At 43.9% G+C, this 26,694-nt stretch overlaps 2 protein-coding genes, 1 long non-coding RNA gene and 1 pseudogene across 5 annotated transcripts in view; 2 read left to right on the top strand and 2 right to left on the bottom strand.

Moving 5' to 3' along the window:
* PLAAT3 (phospholipase A and acyltransferase 3) overlaps positions 1 to 2,809 on the bottom strand; it is a 34,022-nt gene extending 31,213 nt beyond the window's left edge. Inside the window, exons 1-2 of the mRNA XM_011720527.2 lie at positions 2,672 to 2,809; positions 2,287 to 2,355 (exon numbers count right to left, since the gene is read on the bottom strand). Of these exons, the coding sequence (XP_011718829.1) occupies positions 2,287 to 2,301 (15 nt within the window). The 5' untranslated portion in view covers positions 2,302 to 2,355; positions 2,672 to 2,809. The remainder of the gene's footprint in view (positions 1 to 2,286; positions 2,356 to 2,671) is intronic.
* LOC139357431 (uncharacterized) lies at positions 1,875 to 26,276 on the top strand. 2 transcript variants are annotated; one of them, XR_011610512.1, is made up of 3 exons: positions 1,875 to 2,123; positions 10,805 to 10,947; positions 26,143 to 26,276. It is a non-coding gene; the product is annotated as an uncharacterized lncRNA (long non-coding RNA). The 2 variants fall into 2 exon arrangements; XR_011610511.1 differs by lacking the exon at positions 1,875 to 2,123 and adding an exon at positions 4,646 to 4,945.
* The window catches only part of LOC105469489 (atlastin GTPase 3), a 45,723-nt gene continuing 36,267 nt past the window's right edge, over positions 17,239 to 26,694 (bottom strand). For both annotated transcript variants that reach the window (XM_011720534.2, XM_011720536.3), the window contains exons 9-13: positions 24,875 to 25,002; positions 24,203 to 24,259; positions 21,115 to 21,186; positions 19,149 to 19,580; positions 17,239 to 17,512 (exon numbers count right to left, since the gene is read on the bottom strand). In XM_011720534.2, the coding sequence (XP_011718836.1) occupies positions 17,426 to 17,512; positions 19,149 to 19,580; positions 21,115 to 21,186; positions 24,203 to 24,259; positions 24,875 to 25,002 (776 nt within the window). In that variant the 3' untranslated portion in view covers positions 17,239 to 17,425. The remainder of the gene's footprint in view (positions 17,513 to 19,148; positions 19,581 to 21,114; positions 21,187 to 24,202; positions 24,260 to 24,874; positions 25,003 to 26,694) is intronic.
* LOC139357633 (mitochondrial inner membrane protease subunit 1 pseudogene) lies at positions 20,087 to 20,818 on the top strand (annotated as a pseudogene).

The following is a 26,694-nucleotide window of genomic DNA, read 5'->3' as shown; positions in this document are numbered from 1 at the left end:
AGAATGATGTTTGAAAGCCTGGGTGACTTTCATCATTTCTAAAGCAATGGATTAAATAAATGTCAAGGTTCACTATCACTCAGCTATTTTCTCTGATTTTTACAGAAGAAAAACTTGGGGAATTTTGCCAAATATAATTGAAATGTATGATGCGCTGGACGCGGTGGCTCACGCCTGTAATCCCAGCACTTTGGGATGCCGAAGCGGGCAGATCACCTGAGGTCGGGAGTTCGAGACCAGCCTAATAACATAGAGAAACTCTGTCGCTACTAAAAATACAAATTAGCCAGGCGTGGTGGCGCATGCCTGTAATCCTAGCTACTTGGGAGGCTGAGGCAGGAGAATCGCTTGAACCCAGGGGATGGAGGTTGCAGTGAGCCGAGATCTTGCCATTGCACTCCAGCCTGGACAAGAGTGAAACAACATCTCAAAAAAAAAAAAAAAAATGTATGAGGAACTGTCTGGTGAAGATTTTGTTGTTGTTGTTTTTGTTTTTAGAGACGGGGTCTTGCTATATTACCCAGGGTAGTTTCAAACTCCTAAGCTCAAGTGATCCTCCCACCTTGGCCTCCCCAAGTGCTGGAATTACAGTAATGAACCACTGCACCCAGCCTATCTTAGTGAAAATGTCTCTAAAAAGGAGATATTTAGGCTGCTAGAAATGATTAAAGAAAAATGACTTAGGCAGTATTGCAATGTCTGGAATTTATTATGAAATGGGATTTTTATAAATCTCTGCCAAACTAATCCTGATCGTTAAGGTTTTTCCTTTGTCTCTCTAGTTTTATATGAAAGCAGCTTTTGAAATTACAATTAATAAAAAAGTTATTCAATCAACTGTGAGCAAAGATGGACTAGTAGATATAGCTCCCCTGAATATTGACCATGAATATGCAAAGAAGATTGATTTTGACAATGTCATGGACAACTCTTCAGAAGTTTCCAAAACAGAAACTGTAATATTATTATTCATCACTGATACCAGCCTACACCGAAGAATAAGTTTTTCCTTTTTTCAAAAATACATTAATGTGATTCAAACCTACTAATCCATTACTTTTTCCTGCTTTTGCACTATCACATTTACTTTATTTTTCATTTTTCATTTTTTTACTCTCATGCTTACATATATGAGGTTTATACTGTCATGATTACATGTACGAGGTTCAATAAAAGCAAATGTTCACTGTGTTTCTTTCTGGACATTATTACTATTCATTGCATGATCATTATAATGTTGTCAGACAGAGAAGGATATTAAAAAGTGACCACTGCAGGTGTCAAACATGCCAGATACACCCTGACACCAGGCAAAACTCTTTATATGGACTGAGATAATAACAACAGTGAACTGTGGTTGAGCACTCAAAATGTGTGCTAGGCATTGTTCTGGGCACTTCGTGAGTATTAAGTCATATAATCTTCACTCTGCAGCAGGCTTGGTGGCTCACGCCTGTAATCCCAGCACTTTGCAAGACGGAGGCGGGCGGATCACGAGGTCAGGAAGTCGAGACCATCCTGGCTAACACGGTAAAACCCCATCTCCACTAAAAATACAAAAAAAATTAGCCAGGCGTTGTGGCACGCGCATGTACGCCCAGCTACTCGGGAGGCTGAGGCAGAAGAACCGCTTGAACCCGAGAGGCGGAGGTCGCAGTGAGCCGAGATCGCGCCACTGCACTCCAGCCTGGGTGACAAAGTGAGACTCCATCTCAAAACAAAACAAAACAAAACAAAACAAAACCTTCACTCTGGGAAACAGTGGATTTGAACTTGATCGGAGTCTCACAGCCAGATGCTCAACACTAGGTGGGTCCACCTCCAAATCCTGTCCTCTGAATCCCTCTGCTGCGGTCCGGCCAGGGGAAGGGGGGCAGTCGCCCAGCACAGTTACGCTGGGAGTCCGCTGGCAGGGCTGGTCATGGGATGAGTCAGCTGACACAGCCCCCAAGGCCTGTCCCGGTGCCCGGGTGTGGCTCCGGAGGGCAGCGCCGGACTTCTGCGGACAGACCTGCCCCCCTGGCCACCTGCCTCCTGAGGGTCCCGCCGTCCGCTGGGCGCGTTTCAGGCAGGGCGACCCCTACACCGGCCCCCGGAAGGATGCACCGAGACAACTCCGACAGGTGCGCGCCGACCCGCAGCTGACACCGATGCCCCGCAGCTGACAGAGGTGTGGGCCCCACATCCTCCAGGCTCCTCTCTCGGAAGCAGTAATTCAGGCTCCGAGACAACGAGTCTCCATTAACCAGGGGCTCCCACCCCCGCCCAGCCCCGCCCCGCACTTACAACGAGCGCACGCATCTTCTCTCGCGGTGTGGACCCTCAAGGCCAGGCTCGATTTCGCTGCGTAGATGTCTGAGGCAGGGGGAGCAGGGATTTATTGTCATTAACAGGAAACTGCGTCCCCTGACCCCAGGGGACGGCGGCCTCTGTTGGGGAGGGCGTTCGAGGCGCGCCTCGGAACCCGGGAACAACCACCTCGCTCCCTTTAACAACTTTCTCACCGGGGCCCAGCGGGCGCCCAGGAGGCTGCAGCTGCCAACGGGCGGCTCGGCAGGCTCGTCTACACCCGCCCCATCCAATTTCATCTCTTTCTCGCGGACGGGGAGAAGCATCCCAGGCACCTCGCCCGGCCTTGTAGCACCCTTCGGGGAAGACCCGCTCCACCCACCTTGCAGACTCGGAGGCAGCGCTGCAGCCTCAGCAATTGGACCGGGTCTAATGGCCGCAGTGGCCGGGCCAGCGTGAGGTCACCCGGCCCCTCCCCGCGCCGCCGGCTAATGAGAGCCTCGCAGAGCGCCTGGCCCCAGCCCCGGGGAGACTGCAGGACGCCCGCGTCCCCGGCACCGCCTCTTCCCGCCTCACCTATGCCCTGCGCGCCCAGCATCCAGGAGTGGCACACGCTCCACCTCTGCACACGCATCACACTGCAGGGCCATGATCAGTTTACTTTCGCCTTCACTCAAGAATGGGCTTACAATTTAAAAACTGAAGGAGTTAAAAATATACCACCGGCCGGGCGCGGTGGCTCAAGCCTGTAATCCCAGCACTTTGGGAGGCCGAGACGGGCGGATCACGAGGTCAGGAGATCGAGACCATCCTGGCTAACACGGTGAAACCCCGTCTCTACTAAAAAAATACAAAAAACTAGCCGGGCGAGGTGACGGGCGCCTGTAGTCCCAGCTACTCGGGAGGCTGAGGCAGGAGAATGGCGCAAACCCGGGAGGCAGAGCTTGCAGTGAGCTGAGATCCGGCCACTGCACTCCAGCCTGGGCGACAGAGCGAGACTCCATCTCAAAAAAAATAAAATATATATATATATATATATATATATATATATACACACCACCATGGGCCCAGCGCGGCGGCTCACGCCTGTAATCTCAGCACTTTGGGAGGCCGAGGCGGGCAGATCACGAGGTCAAGAGATGGAGACCATGCTGGCTAACACGATGAAACCCCGTCTCTACTAAAAATATAAAAAAGTAGCCGGGCGTGGAGGCGTGCTTCTGTAGTCCCAGCTACTCGGGAGGCTGAGGGAGGAGAATCACTTGAGACCGGGAGACGGAGGTTGCAGTGAGCCGATATCGCGCCACTACACTCCAGCCTGGGTGACAGAGTAAATACCACCATGGCATATTGGCTGTTTTGAATTAAAGGCATTTAAAAATCAGCAGGTGCAAGAAGACCCCTTTTCTGTGTCTTAAAAGCAGATGAAATTCCCATGTTGAAGGACACCTTCCTTATACTAGAAGAAAAAGCAACATCCTTATCCTCAAAGAGGAGACGTTGAGACGGAAAGATTTCGGTAGACCTTGTTGAAATAATTTTTTCATTTTTTACTTTTTTTGATTTTTGTTTGTTTGTTTGTTTTGAGACAGTCTTACTCCCTCACCCAGGTTGGAGTGCAGTGGCTTGATCTCAGCTCACTGCAACCTCTGCCTCCCCGGCAAGCAATTCTCCTGCCTCAGCCTCCCATGTAGCTGGGATTACAGGCATATGCCACCATGGCCAGCTAATTTTTGTATTTTTTATTTTTGTATTTCACCATGTTGACCAGGCTGGTCACGAACTCCTGGCCCCAAGTGACCCACCTGCCTCAGCCTCTGAAAGGGCTAGGATTGCAGGCATGAGCCACCACTCGGCTCATTTTTTACTTTTTAATTCACAAAAATTGCCATGTATTTGTCATGTACAATATGTTGTTTTGAAATATGTATACATTGTGGAATAACTAAATTGAGCTAATTAACATATGCAGTACCTCACATACTTCTTTTGTGGTGAGAACACAAACCTCTCCATAATTTTTTTTTTTTTTTTTTTTTTTTTTTTTTTTTTGAGACGGAGTCTCCCTCTGCCGCCCAGGCTGGAGTGCGGTGGCCGGATCTCAGCTCACTGCAAGCTCCGCCTCCCGGGTTCACGCCATTCTCCTGCCTCAGCCTCCCCAGCAGCTGGAACTACAGGCGCCCGCCACCTCGCCCGGCTAGTTTTTTTTTTTTGTATTTTTAGTAGAGACGGGGTTTCACCATGTTAGCCAGGATGGTCTCGATCTCCTGACCTAGTGATCCGCCCGTCTCGGCCTCCCAAAGTGCTGGGATTACAGGCTTGAGCCACCGCGCCCGGCCAAAAGGTCGTCATTACGATAATCCATAATTTTCAAGAAGAACATAGTACATTGTTATTTACTATAATCACCATGTCGTGCAATAGATCTGGTGAACTTATTCCTCTATTCCTCCTAATGGAAATTTTGTATCCTTTGGCCAACATCTTCTCCACACCCCCCTATTCCCCCCAACCGCCATAACTACCATTCTACTCCCTACTTGTGGGTTCCATTTTTTTAGATTCCATATATAAGTGAGATCACGAAGTATTTGTCTTTCTGTGCCTGGCTTATTTCACTGAACATAATGTTCTCCAGGAAAATAACTCTTATCTGGTAAGCCTCCCCCACATAATTTAGTTGCTTCTTTTTAATTTTAATTTTTATTTAAATAGAGACAAGGTCTCAAACTCCTGGACTCAAGGGATCCTCCCTCCTTGGCCTCCCAAAGTGCTGAGATTACAGGAGTGAGCTACCTGCCTCGCTCTTAGTTGCTTCATTGCACTTACTATTCTTTGTCCAATTAGGTACAGAAGTAACTGACACCAGCTGCTTCTTTGGGTCTTCATTTCCTTATGAGGGCTCCTGTGTTGCAGGACTCAGAGGACTGCAGAGACTAGTATGGGTGAATATAGGAGGATATTTATTTTAAGGTGCGCACCGGCTCAGTGGATTCACATCCAAAAAACTGAGCCTTGAACAAAGACCAAGCAGGATTTTTATAAGCAAACTTACAGAAGCAAACCAAAGGCAGTTAATCATATAATGACAGGTCACATAATCTATAGCATAACTGATGACTTGGCATAACTTGTGGCCTTGCATAGTTGGTGGCCTTGTAGCTGCATTGAAAGAAAAAACAAGAACTGGCTAAATACAGACATTTGTCCTGTTTTTTTCCCCTTTCACCTTTGCTCCGGAGGTGGGGCATCTGGAGCCTGTTCCTTTGGTTTGACTTCTCAAACAGCATTATCTTATAACTGTCCTTGAAGTGAGCTTGCTAGGCAGAGGAAAACTTGCTCTTCTTTTCTTTTTAACTATTGCCTTGCCACATTCTGGGCTTTGGCTTTTACTTTTCTTGGAGTGAATGAATGCAGTACTTATTATTATTATTATTTTTAAATTTCTGCCTCACCTGTGCCAGTAAAACTAGTATTAAAGAAATGTGTATGTTTTTCTCCTGTTAATCTTTTTTTATTTTTTTGAGACAGGGTGATATGGTTTGGATCTGTGTCCCCACCCAAATCTGTCGTCAAATTGTAATCCCCAAAGTTGGAGGTGGGGCCTAGTGGGAGGTGACCGGATCACAGCGGTGAATTTCCCCCTTGGTGCAGCTCTCTGATAGTGAGTGAATGCTCGGGAAATCTGGTTGTTTAAAAGCATGTAGCATCTCTCCACTTTCTCCCTTTCTCTTGCTCCAGCCATGTGAGGTGCTCATTCCCCCTTTTCCTTCTGCCATGATTGAAATTTCCTGAAGCCTCCCCCATGCTTTCTGTACAGCCTGCAGAACCATGAGCCAATTAAACCTCTTTTTTTTTTTTTTTCTTTTCTTTTTTGAGAGGGAGTTTCCCTCTGTCACCCAGGCTGGAGTGCAGCAGCGCAATCTCAGCTAATTGCAACATCTGCCTCCTGGGTTCAAGCAATTCTCCTGCCTCAGCTTCCCAAGTAGCTGGGACTACAGGCATATGCCACCACGCCCAGCTAATTTTTCTATCTTTAGTAGAGACAGGGTTTCGCCATGTTGGCCAGGCTGATCTCGAACTCCTGACGTCAGGTGATCTGCCCACTTTGGCCTCCCAAAGTGCTGGAATTACAGGCGTGAACCACTGCAACCAACTAAACCTCTTTTCATTTTGAACTACCTAGTCTCAGGTATTTATTTATAGTAATGCAATAACACAGTGTCTCGCTCTGTCACCCAGGGGGAAGTCAGTGGTGAGATCATAGCTCACCACTATGGCCTTGACCTCCTCCCGAGTAGCTGGGATGACAGGTGCCCACTGCACACCTGGCTAATTTTTTTTTATTTAAGAAACAGAGTTTTACTATGTCACCCAGCCTGGTCTGCAACTCTGGGGTCAAGTAATCATCCCACCTTAGCCTCCCAAAGTGCTGGGATTCCAGGTGTGAACCACCACACCTGGCCCTGTTGATCTATCTTGTGTCAATTTAGTCCTTGGGCCCAGCTGAGACCCTAAGAGGATGGAGGTGGGACTCACAAAACTGTATTAAATTTAAAGCCATTCAAAGGCAAGGATCTAGCAGAAAGTGCTTTTAACTATTGGGTCTTAATGCCATCACATATCCCCAAATCCTTGCACAAAACCTAGCACATCGGCTGGGCATGGTGGCTCACACCTGGAATCCCAGCACTTTGGGAAGCCGAGGCAGGCAGATCACTTGAGCTCAGGAGTTCAAGACCAGCCTGGCCAACATAGTGAAACCATGTCTCTACTAAAAATACAAAAATTAGCCACACGTGGTGCTGGGTGCCTGTAATCTCATCCCCGCTACTCAGGAAGCTGAGGCAGGAGAATCATTTGAACTTGGGAGGCAGAGGTCGCAGTGAGCTGAGATTGTACCACTGCACTGCCTGGGCCATATAGCGAGACTCCATCTCAAAAAAACAAAAAAACAAAAAAAACAAAAAAAAAACCTAGCACACCATAGGCATTCCATGAATGAATGCATGAATGAAGAATGAATGACCAACACAGGCTGTTTCTCTGCACTGGGATATGACTTCACACTAGTAGAACCAGCTCTTGTTCATCTCTGTATTCCTACCACTCCAGTGCCAGTACTGAGTCTTGCAGTTAGGATGCCTGGACCAAATCCTGACCCTTTTACTTATTATAATAGTTGTAGGGCCCAGGCCATGGTTCCTTCTCTGAACCTGTTTGTCTATAAAATGGGGCCTTGGTGATATTGTATAATGTATAAGAATACATTTCCCAGCTGGGTGCGGTGGCTCACGCCTGTAAGCCCAGCACTTTGGGAGGCTGAGGCGGGCGGATCATGAGGTCAAGAGATTGAGACCATCCTGGCCAACATGGTGAAACCCCATCTCTACTAAAAATAAGAAATTAGCCGGGTGTGGTGGCACACAGCTGTAGTCCCAGCTACTCGGGAGGCTGAGGCAGGAGAATCGCTTGAACCTGGGAGATGGAGGTTGCAGTGAGCCGAGGTATGCCACTGCACTCCAGCCTAGGCAACAGAGTGAGACTCTGTCTCAAAATAAAAAAATTTTTTTAAAAATACATTCCCCAAAGAGAGAGCAACAAATGAAATGATGCTTATAAAGTGCTGAGCCCTCGGATCACAATGTCAGGAGATTGAGACCATCCTGGCTAACACGGTGAAACCCCGTCTCTACTAAAAATACAAAAAATTAGCCAGGCGTGGTGGCAGGCACCTGTAGTCCCAGCTACTCGGGAGGCTGAGGCAGGAGAATGGCGTGAACCCGGGAGGTGGAGCTTGCAGTGAGCCGAGATCGCGCCACTGCACTCCAGCCTGGGCGACAGAGGGAGACTTCATCCCAAAAAATATATAAAATAAAATAAAAATAAAGTGCTGAGCCCGACGTCTGGCACGTGGTAAATCCTCGCACAACACATGGTGGCTGTTACTAACATGAGAATAGGTATGTGCCCATCAGCATCACGTGATCTTCACCACCTTTCTGACAAGGAGAGTCAGAGGCAATAAAAATACCAGAGTTTTATGTGCCTTATCACTCATCAAACAAATTACAGAGCATGCTGAGCCAGGGACTGACTGTAAGGTCATCCAAACCCAGGATGGACAGGTTCGGTTTTGAGGCAGCCAGGCTGACTTCTGCCTTTCCTCACCCTCTGCTTCCAGAAGCTCCCAGATGTCACCTCCCTTGTCTTTTCTTTTCCTGTCACTGTGCCAGAAAAAAAGCAAAACAAAACAAAACAAAACAAAAAATCATACTGGGAAGGGGGAGCAGTACTGACGGCTATGTATTTTTACTACTCACACAATTCTCAAAAGAGGAGCTCTCTAAGAAAGGCCCCGGGACTTACTAAGAAACTGCCCCATGATGCCAAGCTATCACCAACAAGGCGGTCCTTATCCCCCGCACAGAGCAGGCGAACAGGTGGACTGTGATGCCAGGATCCAACTAGCGTCCAACTCCAAAGCTTCCAGGCTTTTCTGCATAGCACAGCTATGAAGCCCCATTCCTCTTGTGACAAGGGGGGAATCTATTATTTATGTATGTATGTATGTATGTATGTATTTTTTTATTTATTTTGAGACAGAGTCTTGCTCTGTCTCCCAGGCTAAAGTGTTGGAGTGCAGTGGCACGATCTCAGCTCACTGCAAACTCCGCCTCCTGGGTTCAAGCGATTCTCCTGCCTCAGTCTCCCAAGTAGCTGGGATTACAGGCCCGCGCTACCACACCTGACTAATTTTTGCATTTTTAGTAGAGATAGGGTTTCACCATGTTGGGAGGCTGAAGCGGGTGGATCACATGAGGTCAGGAGCTCGAGACCAGACTGGCCAACACGGCGAAACCCCGTCTCTACTAAAAGTAAAATAAACTAGCTGGGCGTGGCAGTGGGTGCCTGTAATCCCAGCTAATCGGGAGGCTGAGGCAGGAGAATCACTTGACCCAGGAGGTGGAGGTTGCAATGAGCCGAGATTGCACCACCGCACTCCAGCCTAGGCAACAGAGCAAGACTCCGTCTCAGGAAAAAAAAAAAAAAAAAAAATTCCAGAACCTTTAACCTGGGAAATGTCCAGGTTTTATTTCTCTCATTGTTCAATGGCCATTGTTAACTGGAATTGATTATCTGTAGTGGATTATTTGTTTTGGTCTGCCCAGCAGTCTCATTTGGTGACTCCGTGTGGTTCTGGTGGAGCTGTCAGTCATAGTACGTGGTCATCACTCTGACAACAGGCACCTACAACCTAGGTCTGGCTGGTTATGATGCCTCAGCCCCCAGGCTACAGTGTTGACCATGGAAGGAGCATGACTCAAGCCAAACAAATCAGAAGCCTTCTCTGGGATGCAGATATACACACCTATTTTTTCACAAGTAGCTCAAAAAAAAAAAAAAAAAAAAAAAAAGCTCTTTCCTCAGGGTACATTAAAGTGGGATGATATAAGACTGGAACTATTGGTGCCTGTCCTCCCCTGGAGCATGGAGGAAACCTATCTGCAACAGCAGATAAATAAGTCACTGATGACAGACTGGATTAAGAAAACGTGGCACTGCCGGGCGCGGTGGCTCACGCCTGTAATCCCAGCACTTTGGGAGGCCGAGGCGGGCGGATCACAAGGTCAGGAGATCAAGACCACGGTGAAACCCCGTCTCTACTAAAAATACAAAAAAAAATTAGCTGGGCGCGGTGGTGAGCGCCTGTAGTCCCAGCTACTCAGGAGGCTGAGGCAGGAGAATGGCGTGAACCCAGGAAGCGGAGCTTGCAGTGAGCCGAGATCACGCCACTGCACTCCAGCCTGGGCAACAGAGCGAGACTCTGTCTCAAAAAAAAAAAAAAAAAAAAAGAGAACGTGGCACATATACACCATGGAATACTATGCAGCCATAAAAAAGGATGAGTTCGTGTCTTTTGTAGGGACATGGATGCAGCTGGAAACCATCCTTCTCAGCAAACTATCGCAAGAACAGAAAACCAAACACCACATGTTCTCACTCATAGGTGGGAATTGAACGAGATCACTTGGACACAGGAAGGGGAACATCACACACCGGGGCCTATTGTGGGGAGTGGGGAGGGGGGATAGCATTAGGAGATATACCTAATGTAAATGACGAGTTAATGGGTGCAGCACACCAACATGGCACATGTATACATAGGTAACAAACCTGCACTTTGTGCACATGTACCCTAGAACTTAAAGTATAATAATAAAAAGAAAAAAATAGGTCACTGAACACTGAAATAAGAGCCCTGTTGACATTTGAGTTCCTCCAGTGCCTGATACCAGTTTTACCCCATATGTCCAATTACAAGAAACTTTTTCCCAGTTAACAAATTTTTCCTTCTTTGATTAAGCTAATTAGAGTTGGACTTGTCTTTTGCAAAGTGATATACGATAATCAAAAGCAAGAATGTCAATGCGCCAAAGACAAGCCAGCTTGCTTAAATGCTCCCCATGCATACAGGACTGCATTCCTCACCCTGGTCTTTCCTTCTCCCCAGTTTATGTTGATGAGAGCGTCTACCCTGATGGTGGCACCCAAGTCCTGAATCTTTGTTTTCATCATACTCTTCACATCATCAGCCTTGAGTTTGCCCCTTCCCTACTAAACTGTGATGAACTCAAGGGCAGCACCTGACATACGGTAACAACCAGGGATGGATGGGGTGGTTGGATGGAGAAATGCTGTTGATCCCACCCAGTGTTTCCAACTAGGGAAGAAATCTTTTTACTGTAGGGCTAAATGGGGTATGTCTAGCTATTTGTCATATTTGAGAAATTCAATTCAATCTCCCCACTGTGTCCAAGGTCATCAGTGAAAGAGAAAGCTTTCAGCAGAGATTTAGGTTCCCTGGCCCCACCCCCAAAGAGAAACTATTTAATCAGCTGGCTCCAGATGGGGCAACTAAATGAAAGTGCTACAAATTCAGAGGTCTTCACAAGTCCATGTTACTGTAAATAAAATTTGCACTTATTTTTTGAGAGACAGGGTCTTGCTGTTGCCCAGGCTGCCGTTCAGCCTCGAACTCCTGGGCTCATGTGATTATCCTGCCTCAGCCTCCAGAGTAGCTATGACTACAGGTGCGCACCATCATGCCTGGCTTTTTTTTTTTTCCTTCAGAGACAGGGGTGGAAGGTGTCTCCATATGTTGCCCAACTTGGTCTCAAACTCTTAGGCTCAAGTGATCATCCTGCCTCAGCCTCCAGAGAAGCTAGGACTACAGGTGGGCACCACTATGCCTCGCTAATCTATTTTGTAGAGACAGAGGTGGAAAGTGTCTCCATATATTGCCCAAGTTGGTCTCAATTTCCTAGGCTCAAGCATTTCTCCCACCTCAGCCTCCCACAGTGCTATGATTATAGGAGTGAGCCACCACACCTGGCCCTTGTGCTCACTTTTTTTTTTTTTTTTTTTTTTTTTTTTTTTTTTTTTTGAGACGGAGTCTCGCTGTGTCGCCCAGGCTGGAGTGCAGTGGCCGGATCTCAGCTCACTGCAAGCTCCACCTCCCGGGTTCACGCCATTCTCCTGCCTCAGTCTCCCGAGTAGCTGGGACTACAGGCGCCCGCCACCTCGCCCGGCTAGTTTTTTGTATTTTTTAGTAGAGATGGGGTTTCACCGTGTTAGCCAGGATGGTCTTGATCTTGTGACCTCGTGATCCGCCCGTCTCGGCCTCCCAAAGTGCTGGGATTACAGGCTTGAGCCACCGCGCCCGGCCCTTGTGCTCACTTTTAAGCAACCCCGCCAACAACAGAGCCTTCTCCAGGACTATGCTAGTAAGATACTAGTTCAGTATTGTTTTGTAGGACAGAGAAAGCTTACTCAAACCACATTGCCACTATCCCGTCAGAAGTCTTACTCACTTTGCCAAGCCAAACTCTATTTCACATAACCTCCCATATTAAAAAAAAAAAAAGAGAAAGAAAACACAGATAACATGGTGTTGTGATCTTTATTCCATTAAATGATCTTACAAATTGGAGTAAAACAGAAACATGCTTTTAATATACTAATAGCATAATCTCATCTCATTGCACTTTTTAAAAACTATATTAAATTTCAAAGCCACTCAAAGGCAAGGGTCTAGCAGAAAGTACTTTTAACAAATCATTTTTTTAAATAAAAAAGAAACCTGAGGAAAATTTATGTATGTACAAGATTAGTATTAACTCCTTTAAGGCTTACATCCATGACAGCATGTATCTAATTAGAAAGCTTTGGGAATCAATGCTACCTTCCCTTGCTCATAAAAACACTATATTTAAACTTTAGTCCTGGCACACAAAATTCCTCTCCAAAGAAAAATGTCTTTCAAAAAACCCTTCTGTCCCTAGATCTGTTTTGCAAAGCTTCTGATATGGGGTACTTAGGTCGCTAATGACAGAAATTAGGATCTTGTCTTCCTTCTTGTTCATTATTTTTATTTGTGGCTTAATGTTTCACCTGTATGTGAAAGATTTGGGGATTGAAGTCACAGTGCTGAATTTTACTTTTTAAAAGAAAAACTATGAAAAAGTGCTTTTAAAAAAACCCTAGTTACATGTTAGAAAATAGGATACTTGTACATTCGTTTTTCAGAGAAGGCACTATGACAATGGAGAAAAACAGCTTTAAGGAGCTTAATCCTCTGAATTAAAGGCATCCTTACTACTTCTAAACACATAAAACGCCTGGGACTGTACTGGCAAGAGACCACCTATTCTAAACCTCAGGTACAAAGTGTCCACTTGCCTCCAGACAATACAGAATTGTACTTTCTCCTTGGTACTTCCCATTCGATGAAGCAGTCTCTCTCTGTGGGCTCTGAACCACTATTTATAAAAGTGATGACTCCAGGACCACAGCCCATACCACCTGAGGCAATCCCTGGGTAGGAAGTTGGGAATCTGAACTTTTTAAACAAGCCTGCTAGGTAAGTCTTATGCACTCCAAGGTAGATGAGAACCACTACCCAAAACATAGCTACAACAGGACTTACAACATAAGAAAAGTGATTTGACTGCAAATATTCTTTTACAATGGGCTTCTTGTCATTTTTAAAAATTAATCACACAAATAGTTTGTACTTTCATAACTGAAGCTTGTCTTCATTCTGCCCTTATCCCTTGACTAGAATTGTTAGATCAAAAATGTGTAAGCCAGAATGACACAGCCATGTTGACAACTTGAGATGGAACATCAAATCATCCTAAATTACATTTCAATAGTTCTAGGAAAGAAAAAAGTTCTATGAAGACTTCCATGTAAGTTACATCATTTTTTAAAAGAACCTAAGAAAAAAATTAAAACTGTTTTATTGCTTTTACATGGACTTGACTCAACCTACTTAATTTTGCTATAACTCATACATACTTATCCAAACTCACCCTATCCAAGGCACCATTTTACAAGCCAGGTAGAACACTGTGTGTGATCCACTAATGAAACTGATCACCAGTACAAGGCAGTATAATGTGTCTGTTTGACCAAAGCGCTTTACTTCATGTAAGAGAAAAAATAAAGCAAAACAAGCCCAGGTTCCAGGGGCTCACGCCTGTAATCCCAGCACTTTGGAAGGCCAAGGCAGGCAGATTACCCGAGGAGTTGAGACCAGCCTGGTCAACATGGTGAAGCCCTGTCTCTACTAAAAATACGAAAATAAGCCGGGTGTGGTGGCACATGCCTGTAACCCCAGCTACTTGGGAGGCTGAGGCAGAAGAATCACTTGAACCCAGGAGGCGGAGGTTGTAGTGAGACAAGACCACACCACTGCACTTCAGCCTGGGCGACAGTACAAGAGTCCATCTCAAAAAAATAAAATAAATAAAGCGAAACACAGGCAATTTTACCAAGTATAAAAGAGGTGTTAAAACATAAACGTCCACAGAACATTTCTTGTTATACTATGAAAATAAGGCATGACTCAGCTGGGTGGGGTGGCTCACGCCTGTAATCTCAACACTTTGGGAGGCTGAGTGGGGTGGATCACCTGAAGTCAGGAGTTTGAGACCAGCCTGATCAACATGGCAAAACCCCACCTCTAGTAAAAATACAAAAATTAGCCAGGCGTGGTGGCGTACATCTGTAGTCCCAGCTACTCAGGAAGCTGAGACAGGAGAATCGCTTGAGCCCGGGAGGTGGAGGTTGCAGTGAGGCGAGACTGCACCACTGCATTCCAACCTGGGCGACAGAGCGAGACCTCTGTCTCAAAAACTAAAATGAAATAAGATAAAATAAGGCATGACTCTGAAAGTGTTTTATCGTACACAGTAGTTTCATTTTATCTACGAGTCAATCTTACAGAAAGATTTCTCAATGAAAGAATGAAAACTCTGATTCTACCATTTGTACTATAAGCAGCTCACTGAAATTATTTTTTCAAATTATCAACATTTATCCTGAAATATTTTAATAGAAAATTTTGGAAGCCTCCTTTTATATATTCATAGGAATGAGTTCCATATATTGTTACGATTGTGTAAAATTAAAAATGACTGCATGGAAAGTGGTAGAGCAACAGACACGACACAAACACACAGTCTGAGCATCTGAACCACAAGTAAAAGGTGAAAGAAGTAAAAGACATTATTTGTAACCTGGTTATAAATCTCCCCAGGATGATTTATAGCCAGCAATGATAATGCATCTTTCATTGAAAAAGCTGATAAAAAATCATCAATTTACTGTTGAGAGAAAAGAGGCCAAAGAAAACTCTTAAGAACCCTCACTGAGAAAACTTTATAAACAATTTCCAGAAGCAGAAGAAGAAGAAAAAAAAAAAGGTGAGGGGGACTTCATCTGGATAATTAAACCAAGGTTTCTTTATAAGACCAAAACAGAAATGGTGAATTTAAATAGTAACTGATCTTAAGATTTCATTAAATCACAGATTATCACTTTTTTAAAAGTGACCTAATACTTTAGTATGAGTTTTCGACACATCACCCCTTCTTACCATTAAATTTTTTGACAGTTATTCTGAAATCTATAAATTTACTTATAGAATGTATTAAAAGCTAAGTATCTCAATATTTACAGAGTCTGCTAATAGGTATGAACTTTCAGAGAGATAAGAGGTCACCTGAAAATGCACCAACATTTCAGAAGCAAGCTTTCAAGTTAACAGTCAAAGCTTGGCATCACTGATAAATGCAAGTAAACAAGCTGGCATTTTTCTAAAGTGTAACAGCAAGTGAATAAAATAGCAAGAACTATTTGCAAGATGGCATATAAATATGAGACATAGTATGCTGGGAATTTAGGACTTATAGAAATACTTCAGTGGTAAAATGTCAAAAGAAAATTATTTGATAAAGAAATTACAAGCAAAAAGGGACTTTCTTTTTTTCTACCTTCCATTCATACTTAATGTATATAAAGTTTACACTCAGATCTTACCTTCATCTATATAAAATTTACACTCTTACCTCCCTCCCATAACAAAAGTTAAATTATCTCAGAAATTAAGGCTTATATACCTGAATGTTTATATAAATACTTGCAGGCAAGTTTTAAGTTTTAAAATCCACAATAATTCCAAAAGGAAAAGCAACTAACAGATAAAACTTTATCTCCTAATCAAGGTAAACAGAAAAAAAGAACTCTTAGATACTTCTAGATATTGTTTATATTTGGGTAGGACTTTGCTCCTTGCTAAGCCAACGCTATCTTAAAGCTACCAGACTAGCCAAAGTAAAATTAAATAGATAATTCACTAAATAAAATGGGTTAATTTTAGCTTCATTATTCAGAACATCAGACAGGGCAGAGAATGCAAATTAACATTCTGAGTAAAGACCTTAAATCAGGTTATTTATTAATTGCTGCTAAGCCACATGAATTATGAAATTAGACATCAATTAAAGGCAGTAATATTTGGTAATATCTTCCCTCTAATCTTTAATAAAGTTCTGTTCTTATGCAGAACTCTCAAAAACAAATCCCCTCAAATGACAATTACAAGACTTGTGTATAACATACATACATATGTAAACCTACAGTGAACCTGACCAAGGCACAAGTTCAAGTGACTTATCAGAGGTCACATGGTTCATTTAAACTTAGCTTTTTTCTTAAAGTATCTATCTCATTCCTTTTATTATGAGCCACCCTGGCTTTTCAAGGCACGTTTGCCTCTTTTTCTAGAAAGAAGCTATAGGGACCAAAAAAAAAAAATAGAGCAAATTGCAACAAAACTGTCAATCTACTGGGTAAAAACCTCACATTTCAGAGTATGGTATATTTAAATGTGACACGATTTTTCCACAATAGGCAATAGGATTCCGTATTGTAAATTTTTTAAAAGTGTAATGACATCATTTTCAGTTAGTCTTTAGTTCTGAAGTTTCTCCAAGTTTTGTAAACTTTTAAAAAAGGAATCCTTCTTGGCTGGGCACGGTGGCTCACGCCTGTAATTCCAGCACTTTGGGAGGCGAAGGTGGGTGGATCACAAGGTCAAGAGATGGAGACCATCCTGGCCAATATGGTGAAACCCCGTCTCTACTAAAAATACAAAAAAATTAGCTGGGCATAGTGGCATATACCTGTCGTCCCAGCTACTAGGGAGGCTGAGGCAGGAGAATTGCTTGAACCCGGCAGGTGGAGGTTGCAGTGAGCCAAGATTACACCACTGCACTCAAGCTTGGTGAAAGAGACTCCAACTCAAGAAAAAAAAGAAAAGAAAAAAGGAATCCTTCTCAAAAGGTAAAGTATAAAAGAAATGACAAGTTTCACCCCAAAAATGGCAACTTTCATGAGATTATCCTCCAACCCCTCCCCATCGTGTCTGCAAAATCAGGGAATCAATCTTAAAAGGCACTAAGTGGCACATAAAGAACTTAAAAGCTGCATTTCCATTTTCCTCTCGCTTCCTCCTCCATAAAGTGCACAAAGCAGAGTAATATGAAAATAGACACAGGCTTGCATCTATAACAGCAAGGAAAAGAAATGCTTCCAAGAGAAATGGAAGTGTGTTTAATAATCAGAAACCACAGGAGAGGTCTGCTCATTTATTACAGGGCCATGTTTTAGCTCTTCCTGGATGGTCTCAGATCTGCCATTCCTCTAGATATGAACCTGTGGCCGTGGCAGAAACCCAGAAATCAGTAGGGGTTCGTTTTTTTTGTTTGATCTTCATGTTAAGATGCTATTGAGCTTTTTTAACCTGGGGTGGTCTTCCAACAACTGCATCCCTCACGGTGGCCTGAGTAGAATTACCGATATGAGAAGAAGCCTGCAAAAGTCCATTTATTCAACATGTAAGTTAATAAAATACAACACAGCAACAAGAAAGTAAGTCCTTAACCTTTCAAAAACCTGTCTCCATCATCAGCATGTTACAGAAAGCACTGTAATGAAAATGCAGGGATACAGGGAAGCTGTGGCAGGAACTAACTCCCAAGAGAGCCAGGGGAACATCTGCTCTGTGGCTGGGGTAGGATAGGCAGCTCCTGTGGCTTCACAAGCTGCTAACCCAACTAATCTGTTCATGTTACTCAGAAAAACAAATGTATCATCTCAAAGATGTACAAAATTTGACCATGTCAATGTCCAAGAGCTACTGGGTTAGTCGGGTGTGGTGGCACTCGCCTGTAACACCAGCTGCTTGGGAGGCTCACTTGAGGCGGGAGGATCACTTGAGCCCAGGAGTTTTAAGTTACAGTGAGCTAAGATACCAGCCTGGGTGACAGAGCAAGACCTCGTCTCCAAAAAGAATTTTATAAATAAATAAATAAGCAACCCAATAAGTAAATAAGCAAGTCACTGGCTTTTGGAAGATTTTTAAATAAAAAGAGATACCATCCCTTTCCTAATCCAGTAGGACTCAAAACCGAACATTTTTCGTTAAGTTCATAATTTTTTCAAAGCTCTTGATTTTCAGTGAAATAAATCTGGGGGCAGGTGAGAAGGGAGAATCACATAAAAATTATGTCTGAAGAGTATATAATTAGAAGTTGCCGGCCAGGTACGATAGCTCATGCCTATAATCCTAGCACTTTGGGAGGCCGAGGCGGGTGGATCACCTGAGGTCAGGAGTTCAATACCAGCCTAGCTAACACGGCAAAATGCTATCTCTACTAAAAAATACATAAAAATTAGCTGGGTGTGATGTCGGGCACCTATAATCCCAGCTATTCTTCGGAGGCTGAGGCAAGAGAATCTCTTGAACCCAGTGGGCGGAGGTTGCAGTGAGCCATGATCACACCATTTCACTCCAGCCTGGGCAAAAGTGTAAAACTCTGCCTCAGGGAAAAAAAAAAAAAAAAAAAAAAAAAAAAGTTGCCAAAGGGAAACACAATCAGTATGTCTAAGTTGCAATGTTTTTGCATTAAAGGGCTATTTCTGGGCCGGGCGCGGTGGCTCACACCTGTAATCCCAGCACTTTGGGAGGCCAAGGCAGGCGGATCATGAGGTCAGGAGTTCGAGACCAGCCTGGTCAACATGGTGAAACCCTGTCTCTATTAAAAATACAAAAACTAGCGGGCCGTGGTGGCACACACCTGTAGTCTCAGCTACTTGGGAGGCTGAGGCAAGAGAATCGCTTGAACCTGGGAGGCTGACATTGCAGTGAGCCAGGATCATGCCATTGGACTCCAGCCTGGGCAAGAGAACAGAGCGAGACTTTGTCTCAGAAAAAAAAAAAAAGAAGGTTGGGGGGGCCTTTTTAGGCATGGAAACAAAATATTAAGAATAAATATTAATATCCTAAAGGATGATAAAACATAAAGTCTATCAGAAAACGAAGGCCAAGGGAGTGGCCACTGTCTCATGTCTTTGCTATGAAATTCTTCCAAACTAAGATATTTCACAACAGAAGCACAAATATCTGCCCATTATCAACCCTTAGGCTCTTCAGCAGCACCACTTACCTGCTCCAACACATATGCGGCACCAAAATCAATAGCTCCGCCCAGCTCACGATATTGACCAGAATACCTGATGTAGCCCCAGGTGAGGAGCGCTATTAACAGTAGTCCAACCATACAGTTGAACAACTGGGCTACAACCTCAAGACCTATGAAGCCAGTGAGGCCTGAGGCTATGTACAAAGCTACAATGCCCGTGAACAGCACTGCAGGGGTTCGGAAGGTGCTGAAGACGTTCTTGCTACCATTGTGCTTGCAGAAGTTCTCATATAATTCCTTGATTTCCTCCTCCAGCTCCTGCTGGTAACGAAAGCTGAAATCCTTCCCACCCATCTTCTTGGTCTTCTTAAAATGGTCCAGAGCAAGTTGTTTGAATTCACAGTGCTTCTCCTCTAGAATGTCTGGGGACAAATAAGGTTTCTCTCCCCCACAAACCTAAGAAGAACAAAGACACAATATGTTAAAAGATCTCTTCAAAAACAACTGCCAAATAAAACATGAAAAGATAATGAAAGGATTAGCATGTTTTAAGATGTTAACAATATATTAATAAGTTAACTTTTAAAAGATGACTAAGACCAATAAAGTCTAGTTTCACTTCCTCTGAAAAACACACTTAAAAAACCAGGGTGATAATATTAATTGGAAAGAGCAGTGACATTGGGCCAGGCACAGTGGCTCACGCCTGTAATCCCATCACTTTGAGAGGCTGGGGCAGGCAGATCACTTGAGGTCAGGAGTTCGAAATCAGTCTGGCCAGCATGGTGAAACTCCGTCTCTACTAAAAATACAAAAAACATTAGCCGGGCGTGATGGCAGGCACCTGTAATCCCAGCTACTCAGAAGGCTGAGGCAGGAGAACCGCTTGAACCCGGGAGGCGGAGGCTGCAGTGAGCCGAGATCGTATCACTGCACTCCAGCCAGGGTGACAGAGTGAGACTATGTCTCAAAAAAACAAAACCAAACGGTCAACTTCTGGGGGACCCAGGTGAGAAAGGCCCACCTATGTCCTGGTTGAGGGTCTTCAGGGTTCTTTGGGACCCAAGGATTCCTGAAATCATGGATCACGCACATACGCTTTGAGACATGCTTTTTTTTTTTTCTGGAAGCCCTGCGACTTCCCTAAAAATTGAATGAATTATAGAACAGACCTATGACCAATGGTGGCAGAGTCTACACAGAACTATGCTTCGTGGTGTTCTGGGGAAACCTTTCGACTTGCTGGCTATACTATTCAGTATGGCTGTATAGCTCACTGTGCTTTTGAATACGTTGGTGGTGTTGTCATGTGTTCTGGACCATCAGTGGAGCCTACAATTCAAAATTCAGATATTGTCTTTGAAGAAAATCTTAGTCGACATTTTTATAGTATCCAAAGAGGTGACTGCAAAAAGCCCAAGTTATCCAAAATCAAATATTTGTAAAAGAGTAACTGGTTTGGAAGGAGACAAAATCCTCACCTCTAGTCCATCAGATTTCCTTAAAAGCCACAGTTATGCCCCAGTGGGTCATGTCTGGTCAGAAGGTGATAATCTACAGAATTCTACAGATTCCAGGTACTATGGACCTACTCCAGGTGAACTAATAAGAGCACGAATCTTCTTATTTGGCCTCTGAGTGATTTTGGATTTTTATGTGCCAGCCTTAATGGCCACAGATTTTCTGATTATTAGTAAGCATTTATTCTTTTGACTTGATTACTGTCTCCTGTTCGTGTGAATTTATTACTCCCACTGAAACCATGTACTTACCAATAAACTATTTGCTATTCAAACAAAACAAAACAAAAACAAACAAAAAAAGAAATGGTAATAATTAGAAGGCCCCCGTTACCAGGACAACCTGAATATAACTTTGTTGCCTCACCACTTAAAGATACATTAAGTAGGATCAAGTTGGGCTTCTGAAGTCCGCAACAATGCCCAGACAGGTTATAGATATTTCAGAATGAGGCATATGTCCCACGTACCTCTTCCATGTTGTTATAATAAATGTCCTTGGCAGAGGCTGCAGCTGCTAAGTTGTTGGCTTCAGCAGTGGCCTTTTAAGAGAGAAAAACATGAACTATAAATCCTTCCTCTTTTAACATTCCTCCACAAATGACCTAATAAAAAATCTTCTCTATTCCCCATTCTTCCTATTTTTCTAGATTTCCATATAGCTCAACTGATGAAATAAAATACTTTCTCTGCCAAGTTTTCTACCCAAAAAAATGGTAGAAGTTCATATACATAGAAATACGTATTCTTATACATAAGAATCTTTAGCAAAAATTAAATCTCCAAAATTCAAGGAAAATATTTCATTGCATCAATTTATTTTTTAATTGTTTAAATTTTTTTTTTTTTTTGAGACGGAGTCTCGCTCTGTCGCCCAGGCTGGAGTGCAGTGGCGCGATCTCGGCTCACTGCAAGCTCCGCCTCCCGGGTTCACGCCATTCTCCTGCCTCAGCCTCCCGAGTAGCTGGGACTACAGGCGCCCACAACCGCGCCCGGCTAATTTTTTGTATTTTTAGTAGAGACGGGGTTTCACCGTGGTCTCGATCTCCTGACCTTGTGATCCGCCCGCCTCGGCCTCCCAAAGTGCTGGGATTACAGGCGTGAGCCACCGCGCCCGGCCTAAATTTTATTTTTTTGAGACAGAGTCTCACTCTGTCACCCAGGCTGGAGTTCACTGGTGATCTCAGCACACGGCAACCTTCATCTCCTGAATGCAAGCCATCCTCCCGCCACTGCGTGCCACCACGCTTGGCTAACTTTTGAAGTTTTTGTTTTGCACAGCTAGAGTCTCCCTATATTGCCCAAGTTGATCTTGAACGCCCAGGCTCAAGTGATCTGCCCACCTCAGCCTCCCAAAGCGCTGGGATTACAGGCGTAAGCCACCACACCTGGCTCCACTGCTTCAACTTTAAAAAAATAGATGTGAGTCAAAAAAATAAATAAATAAATAAAAAAGAAGGAAAGGTTGGGTGCGGTGGCTCATGCCTGTAATCCCAGCACTTTGGCACTTTGGGAGGCCGAGGCTGGCAGATCACAAGGTCAGGGGTTCAAGGCCAGCCTGGCCAACGTGGTGAAACCCCATCTCTACTAAAAACACAAAATAATTAGCTGAGCATGATGGTGCATGCCTATAGTCCCAGCTACTCAGGAGGCTGAGGCAGGAGAACTGCTTGAACCCGGGAGGTAGAGGTTGCAGTGAGCCGAGATAATGCCACCTTACTCCAGCCTGAGCGATACAGCAAGACTCTGTCTCAAAAAAAAAAAAAGAGGCCGGGCGCGGTGGCTCAAGCCTGTAATCCCAGCACTTTGGGAGGCCGAGACGGGTGGATCACAAGGTCGGGAGATCGAGACCATCCTGGTTAACACGGTGAAACCCCGTCTCTACTAAAAAATGCAAAAAATTAGCCGGGCGAGGCGGCGGGCGCCTGTAGTCCCAGCTATTCGGGAGGCTGAGGCAGGAGAATGGCGTGAACCCGGGAGGCGGAGCTTGCAGTGAGCTGAGATCCGGCCACTGCACTCCAGCCTGGGTGACAGAGCGAGACTCCGTCTCAAAAAAAAAAAAAACGAAAAAGCTGGGATTAGTGGCTCATGCTTGTAATCTCAGCACTTTGAGAGGCTGAGGTGGGAGGATCACTTGAGCCCAAGAATTCAACACCAGCCTACTCAACACAGCTAGATCCTGTTTCTATTTAAAAAAAAAAAAAAAAAAAAAAAAAAGGGCAGGCGGGGGAGGTGCCGGGCGCGGTGGCTCATGCCTGTAACCCCAGCACTTTGGGAGGCTGAGGTGGGCGGATCTCAAGGTCAGGAGATAGAGATCATCCTGGCTAACACTGTGAAACCCCGTCTCTACTAAAAATAAAAATAAAAATTAGCCAGGCATGGTGGCAGGCGCCTGTAGTCCCAGCTACTTGGGAGGCTGAGATAGGAGAATGGCATGAACCCAGGAGGCGGAGCTTGCAGTAAGCCGAGATCGCGCCACTGCACTCCAGCCTGGGCAACAGAGCGAGACTCCGTCTCAAAAAAAAAAAAAGGAAAAAATTATTTGCAATGTCAATCCCAGGCGCTAGCTCCCTTTATGAAAATTTTCTGCTACAAAAGAAATCAACACTTGGCAATAAATCCCCTTATGTTCAGCATATGAAAGTAAAAATTATATTCTAACCAAATGACATTCTAGTTGCAAATTAAAAACCTGATTAGCAAACAGTAAACAGGTATGTCAGGACATGTTCCACTAAAGTAAACAGTAGGTCAGGCACGGTGGCTTACACCTATAATCTTAGCACTTTGGGAGGCTGAGGCAGGCACATCGCTTGAGCCAAGTTTGAGACCAGCCTGAGCAACACAGCAAGACCACATCACTATTTTTTTTTTTATTATTAAAAAAATTATGGCCAAGCACGGTGGCTCACCCCTATAATCCCAGCACTTCGGGAGGCCAAGACGGTCGGATTGCTTGAGTCCAGGAGTTCGAGACCAGCCTGGGCAACATGGCTAAACCGATCTCTATTAAAAACACAAAAATTAGCCAGGCATGGTGGGGTATATGCCTATAATCCCAGCTACTTGGCAGGCTGAGGCACGAGAATCACTTGAACCCAGGAGGTGGAGGTTGCGGTGAGCCGAGATCATGCCACTGCACTCCAGCCTTGTCAAGAGTGAGACTCTGTCTCAAAAAATTATAAATTATAAATTATATTAAAAAAATAATAAACAACAGATGACAAGAAATTGCTTGTCTAACATGCTGGGTATGTTTCACCCAAGAATAATAAGCTGTGCTTCCCGAAGTGTGTTTGGTGAAAAGACTAGGCCAGTGAGAAGAAGCCATTTCAACTGTACAACCATGAATACAAACAAGTGAACTAGAAGGTCACATTACTGCAAAGTGAACTAGGAGGCCACACTACTGCAAAATGTGCTAAAAAAAAATTAACAGACCCCAGCATAATGAAAAAGGAGAAAAAGCACATTCTCTTCCTGAAGAACTCTGCTTATTGTATACAGGTCAACTCAGGTAATTGAAGGGTAGCATTTAGGATGTCAAATCTTGTTTACCTGAAGCATGGACTTGGGGTGAGGCAGATCTTCTCCTTGATAAATTTTAATATATGCCTTAAAATATAAACATAAAAACTGCTATAAAATGTTATTCAGTCATATCTTACTCATAATTAATTTTTAGAAAGTGACCATACAACTGCATTTTCCTAAACACTTAGATCAACAACCAGGAATTAGCAAAAACACACCACACACCTTTGAGTGCATGTTAGCATTTTTAGTTAACTAAAAATGTTCTCAAGCAGCACAAACCTACAGAGGCTAGGATTCCCATCCAGCTCCCCATGCACGCTGACCTCACCACTACCTGTGGGCAGAGTGACCATCCGCCTTGAGGTAGTCGTGTCACATCTAGGTGCCGTCTCCTCCTACTCACAGCAACTTCCTAACCACCTCCTGTCCACACCATCTTCCTTGAGGAACAATCTTCCTTTAGTCACAGCTAATTGCTCCTCTAAGAGAGTGCAAAGAACATCCATTTGGTTCTCAGACCAATACTGCCACCCAATGGCCCACTCCCGGAAGGACACCAAGGTCTCTGAAAATGCCTTTCACCATCTCCCCCAGAAAATTTTAAGTTTCACAATATTTAAATTCAACTTGATTTACAAGTTAGATCAGCTTTACCAAAAATCAAAAATTTTAATAATTAAAATCCATATTTACCTTAAAATACTCCAATAGTCCCCGACAGGTGACCTTTGAGCCATTGATCTCCTTTTCCATTAACTTAGATGGGTTTAATACATACGGTATCAGTACCTGTAACTGCTCTTTGAATTCACCAGCAATATCTGTTCACAGGACCACAAAGAAGGAAAAAATAAGCCAAACAGCCTTATTCAACCAAAGTGAACATAAAATGCAATCTTCCCAGTCTAGTGCTTTTAACATTGGTTGTTGAAAGTGGGAGAGAAGCCGGCCTGGTGGCTCCTGCCCATAATCCCAGCACTTTGGAAGGCTGAGGCGGGTGGATCGCCTAAGGTCAGGAGACCAGCCTGACCAACATAGTGAAACCCCGTCTCTACTAAAAATAGAAAAACTAACCGGGCATGGTGGTGGGTGCCTGTAATCCTAGCTACTCAGGAGGGTGAGACAGGAGAATCACTTGAACCCAGGAGGAGGAGGTTGCAGTGGGCCGAGATTACACCACTGCACTCCAGCCTGGGCAACAAGAGTGAAACTCCACCTCAAGAAAAAAAAAAAAACGTGGGAGAGAATAAGGGGTCTGAGACTATGTTTTGACACTTTCTGGCTATGACCAAGTTGCTGATAGATCTCTGTCCCAATGTACCTTCATTTTTCTCCTTCCCCACTGTAGTAGAAAGTCTTCTCTAGTTCAAAATAGAATACTATATATGCAGAATATCCTTACCTTGGTTTTCACTCTGGGATATCTGGTCTACTCCCTAGCCTTTCAAGAAATTTCACTTTTTAGTAATTTGATGGCTGTGCGCAGTGACTCACGCCTGTAATCCCAGCACTCTGGGAGGTCAAGGCAGGTGGATCAGGAGTTCAAGACCAGTCTGGCCAAGATGGTGAAACCCCATCTCTACTAAAAATGCAAAAATTAGCTGGAGGTGGTGGCGGGCACGTGTAATCCCAGCTACTTGGGAGGCTGAGGCAGAGAACAGCTTGAACCCGGGAGGCAGAGGTTGCAGTGAGCCAAGATTGCACCACTGCACTCCAGCCTGGGCAACAGAGTGAAACTCCATCTCAAAAAAAAAAAAAAAAAAGAATTTATTAACAAGCTCTACAACAGGTCAATTTTCAACCTCTCAAGTTGTCTCAGACCTTTGCCACACCCTCACACTACTCTTTTAAATCAATTAGAAATCACTGGTCATCCATTTGATTTATTCTTGTTAATTTTTTTAATGTTAAAAGAAGAAGTACCTGTCCCTCATTATATTTATTTTCTATTATCTCCTCAGAGACCCTTGGAACCACCCCAAAATGAAAAGACCACTAACTCAAGAAAGGTGACAGATTCTCTGCAGTTTCTACAAGGTTTCCATAGAGGGATCAGGAGAACCATTAAATAGAGTTATTTCCTCAAAGTAAGAATTATTGCTTGGTCCAACTACAAAGACACAGGAGAATTAAAATACAGAAAAGCTGATTTACATAATCTTCTAACATCTTCTTGGGTTCCCAGCTATACACTGAAAAAAAAAAGCAGGTAGGAGCCCACATCAAATAAGAACTCTTCAATACTCCACCAACAGACTATAACATGAAAAATAAAACTAAAATTTTAAGAAAAGCATGGGAAAAGTACTTTATAACCTTGTAGGGAAAAAGTATAAAAGTATACATAATAGGCCATTTCTGTACACATTCACATTTGCTTTCATATACTAAAGAAATTCTGAAAGCCTACAAAAATGGAAGAGAGACTTTTCACTGAGTACTTTTTAATCCTTTGTAACATTTTAAACATGTGAATGTATTATATATTCAAAAAACCTTTTTGTATGGTTTCA

This window comes from Macaca nemestrina, chromosome 12 (assembly GCF_043159975.1).
Source record: "Macaca nemestrina isolate mMacNem1 chromosome 12, mMacNem.hap1, whole genome shotgun sequence".
Taxonomy (NCBI): Eukaryota; Metazoa; Chordata; class Mammalia; order Primates; family Cercopithecidae; genus Macaca; species Macaca nemestrina.
Note: the sequence above shows the minus strand (reverse complement) of the source record. Positions and strands in the feature narration are given on the sequence as shown.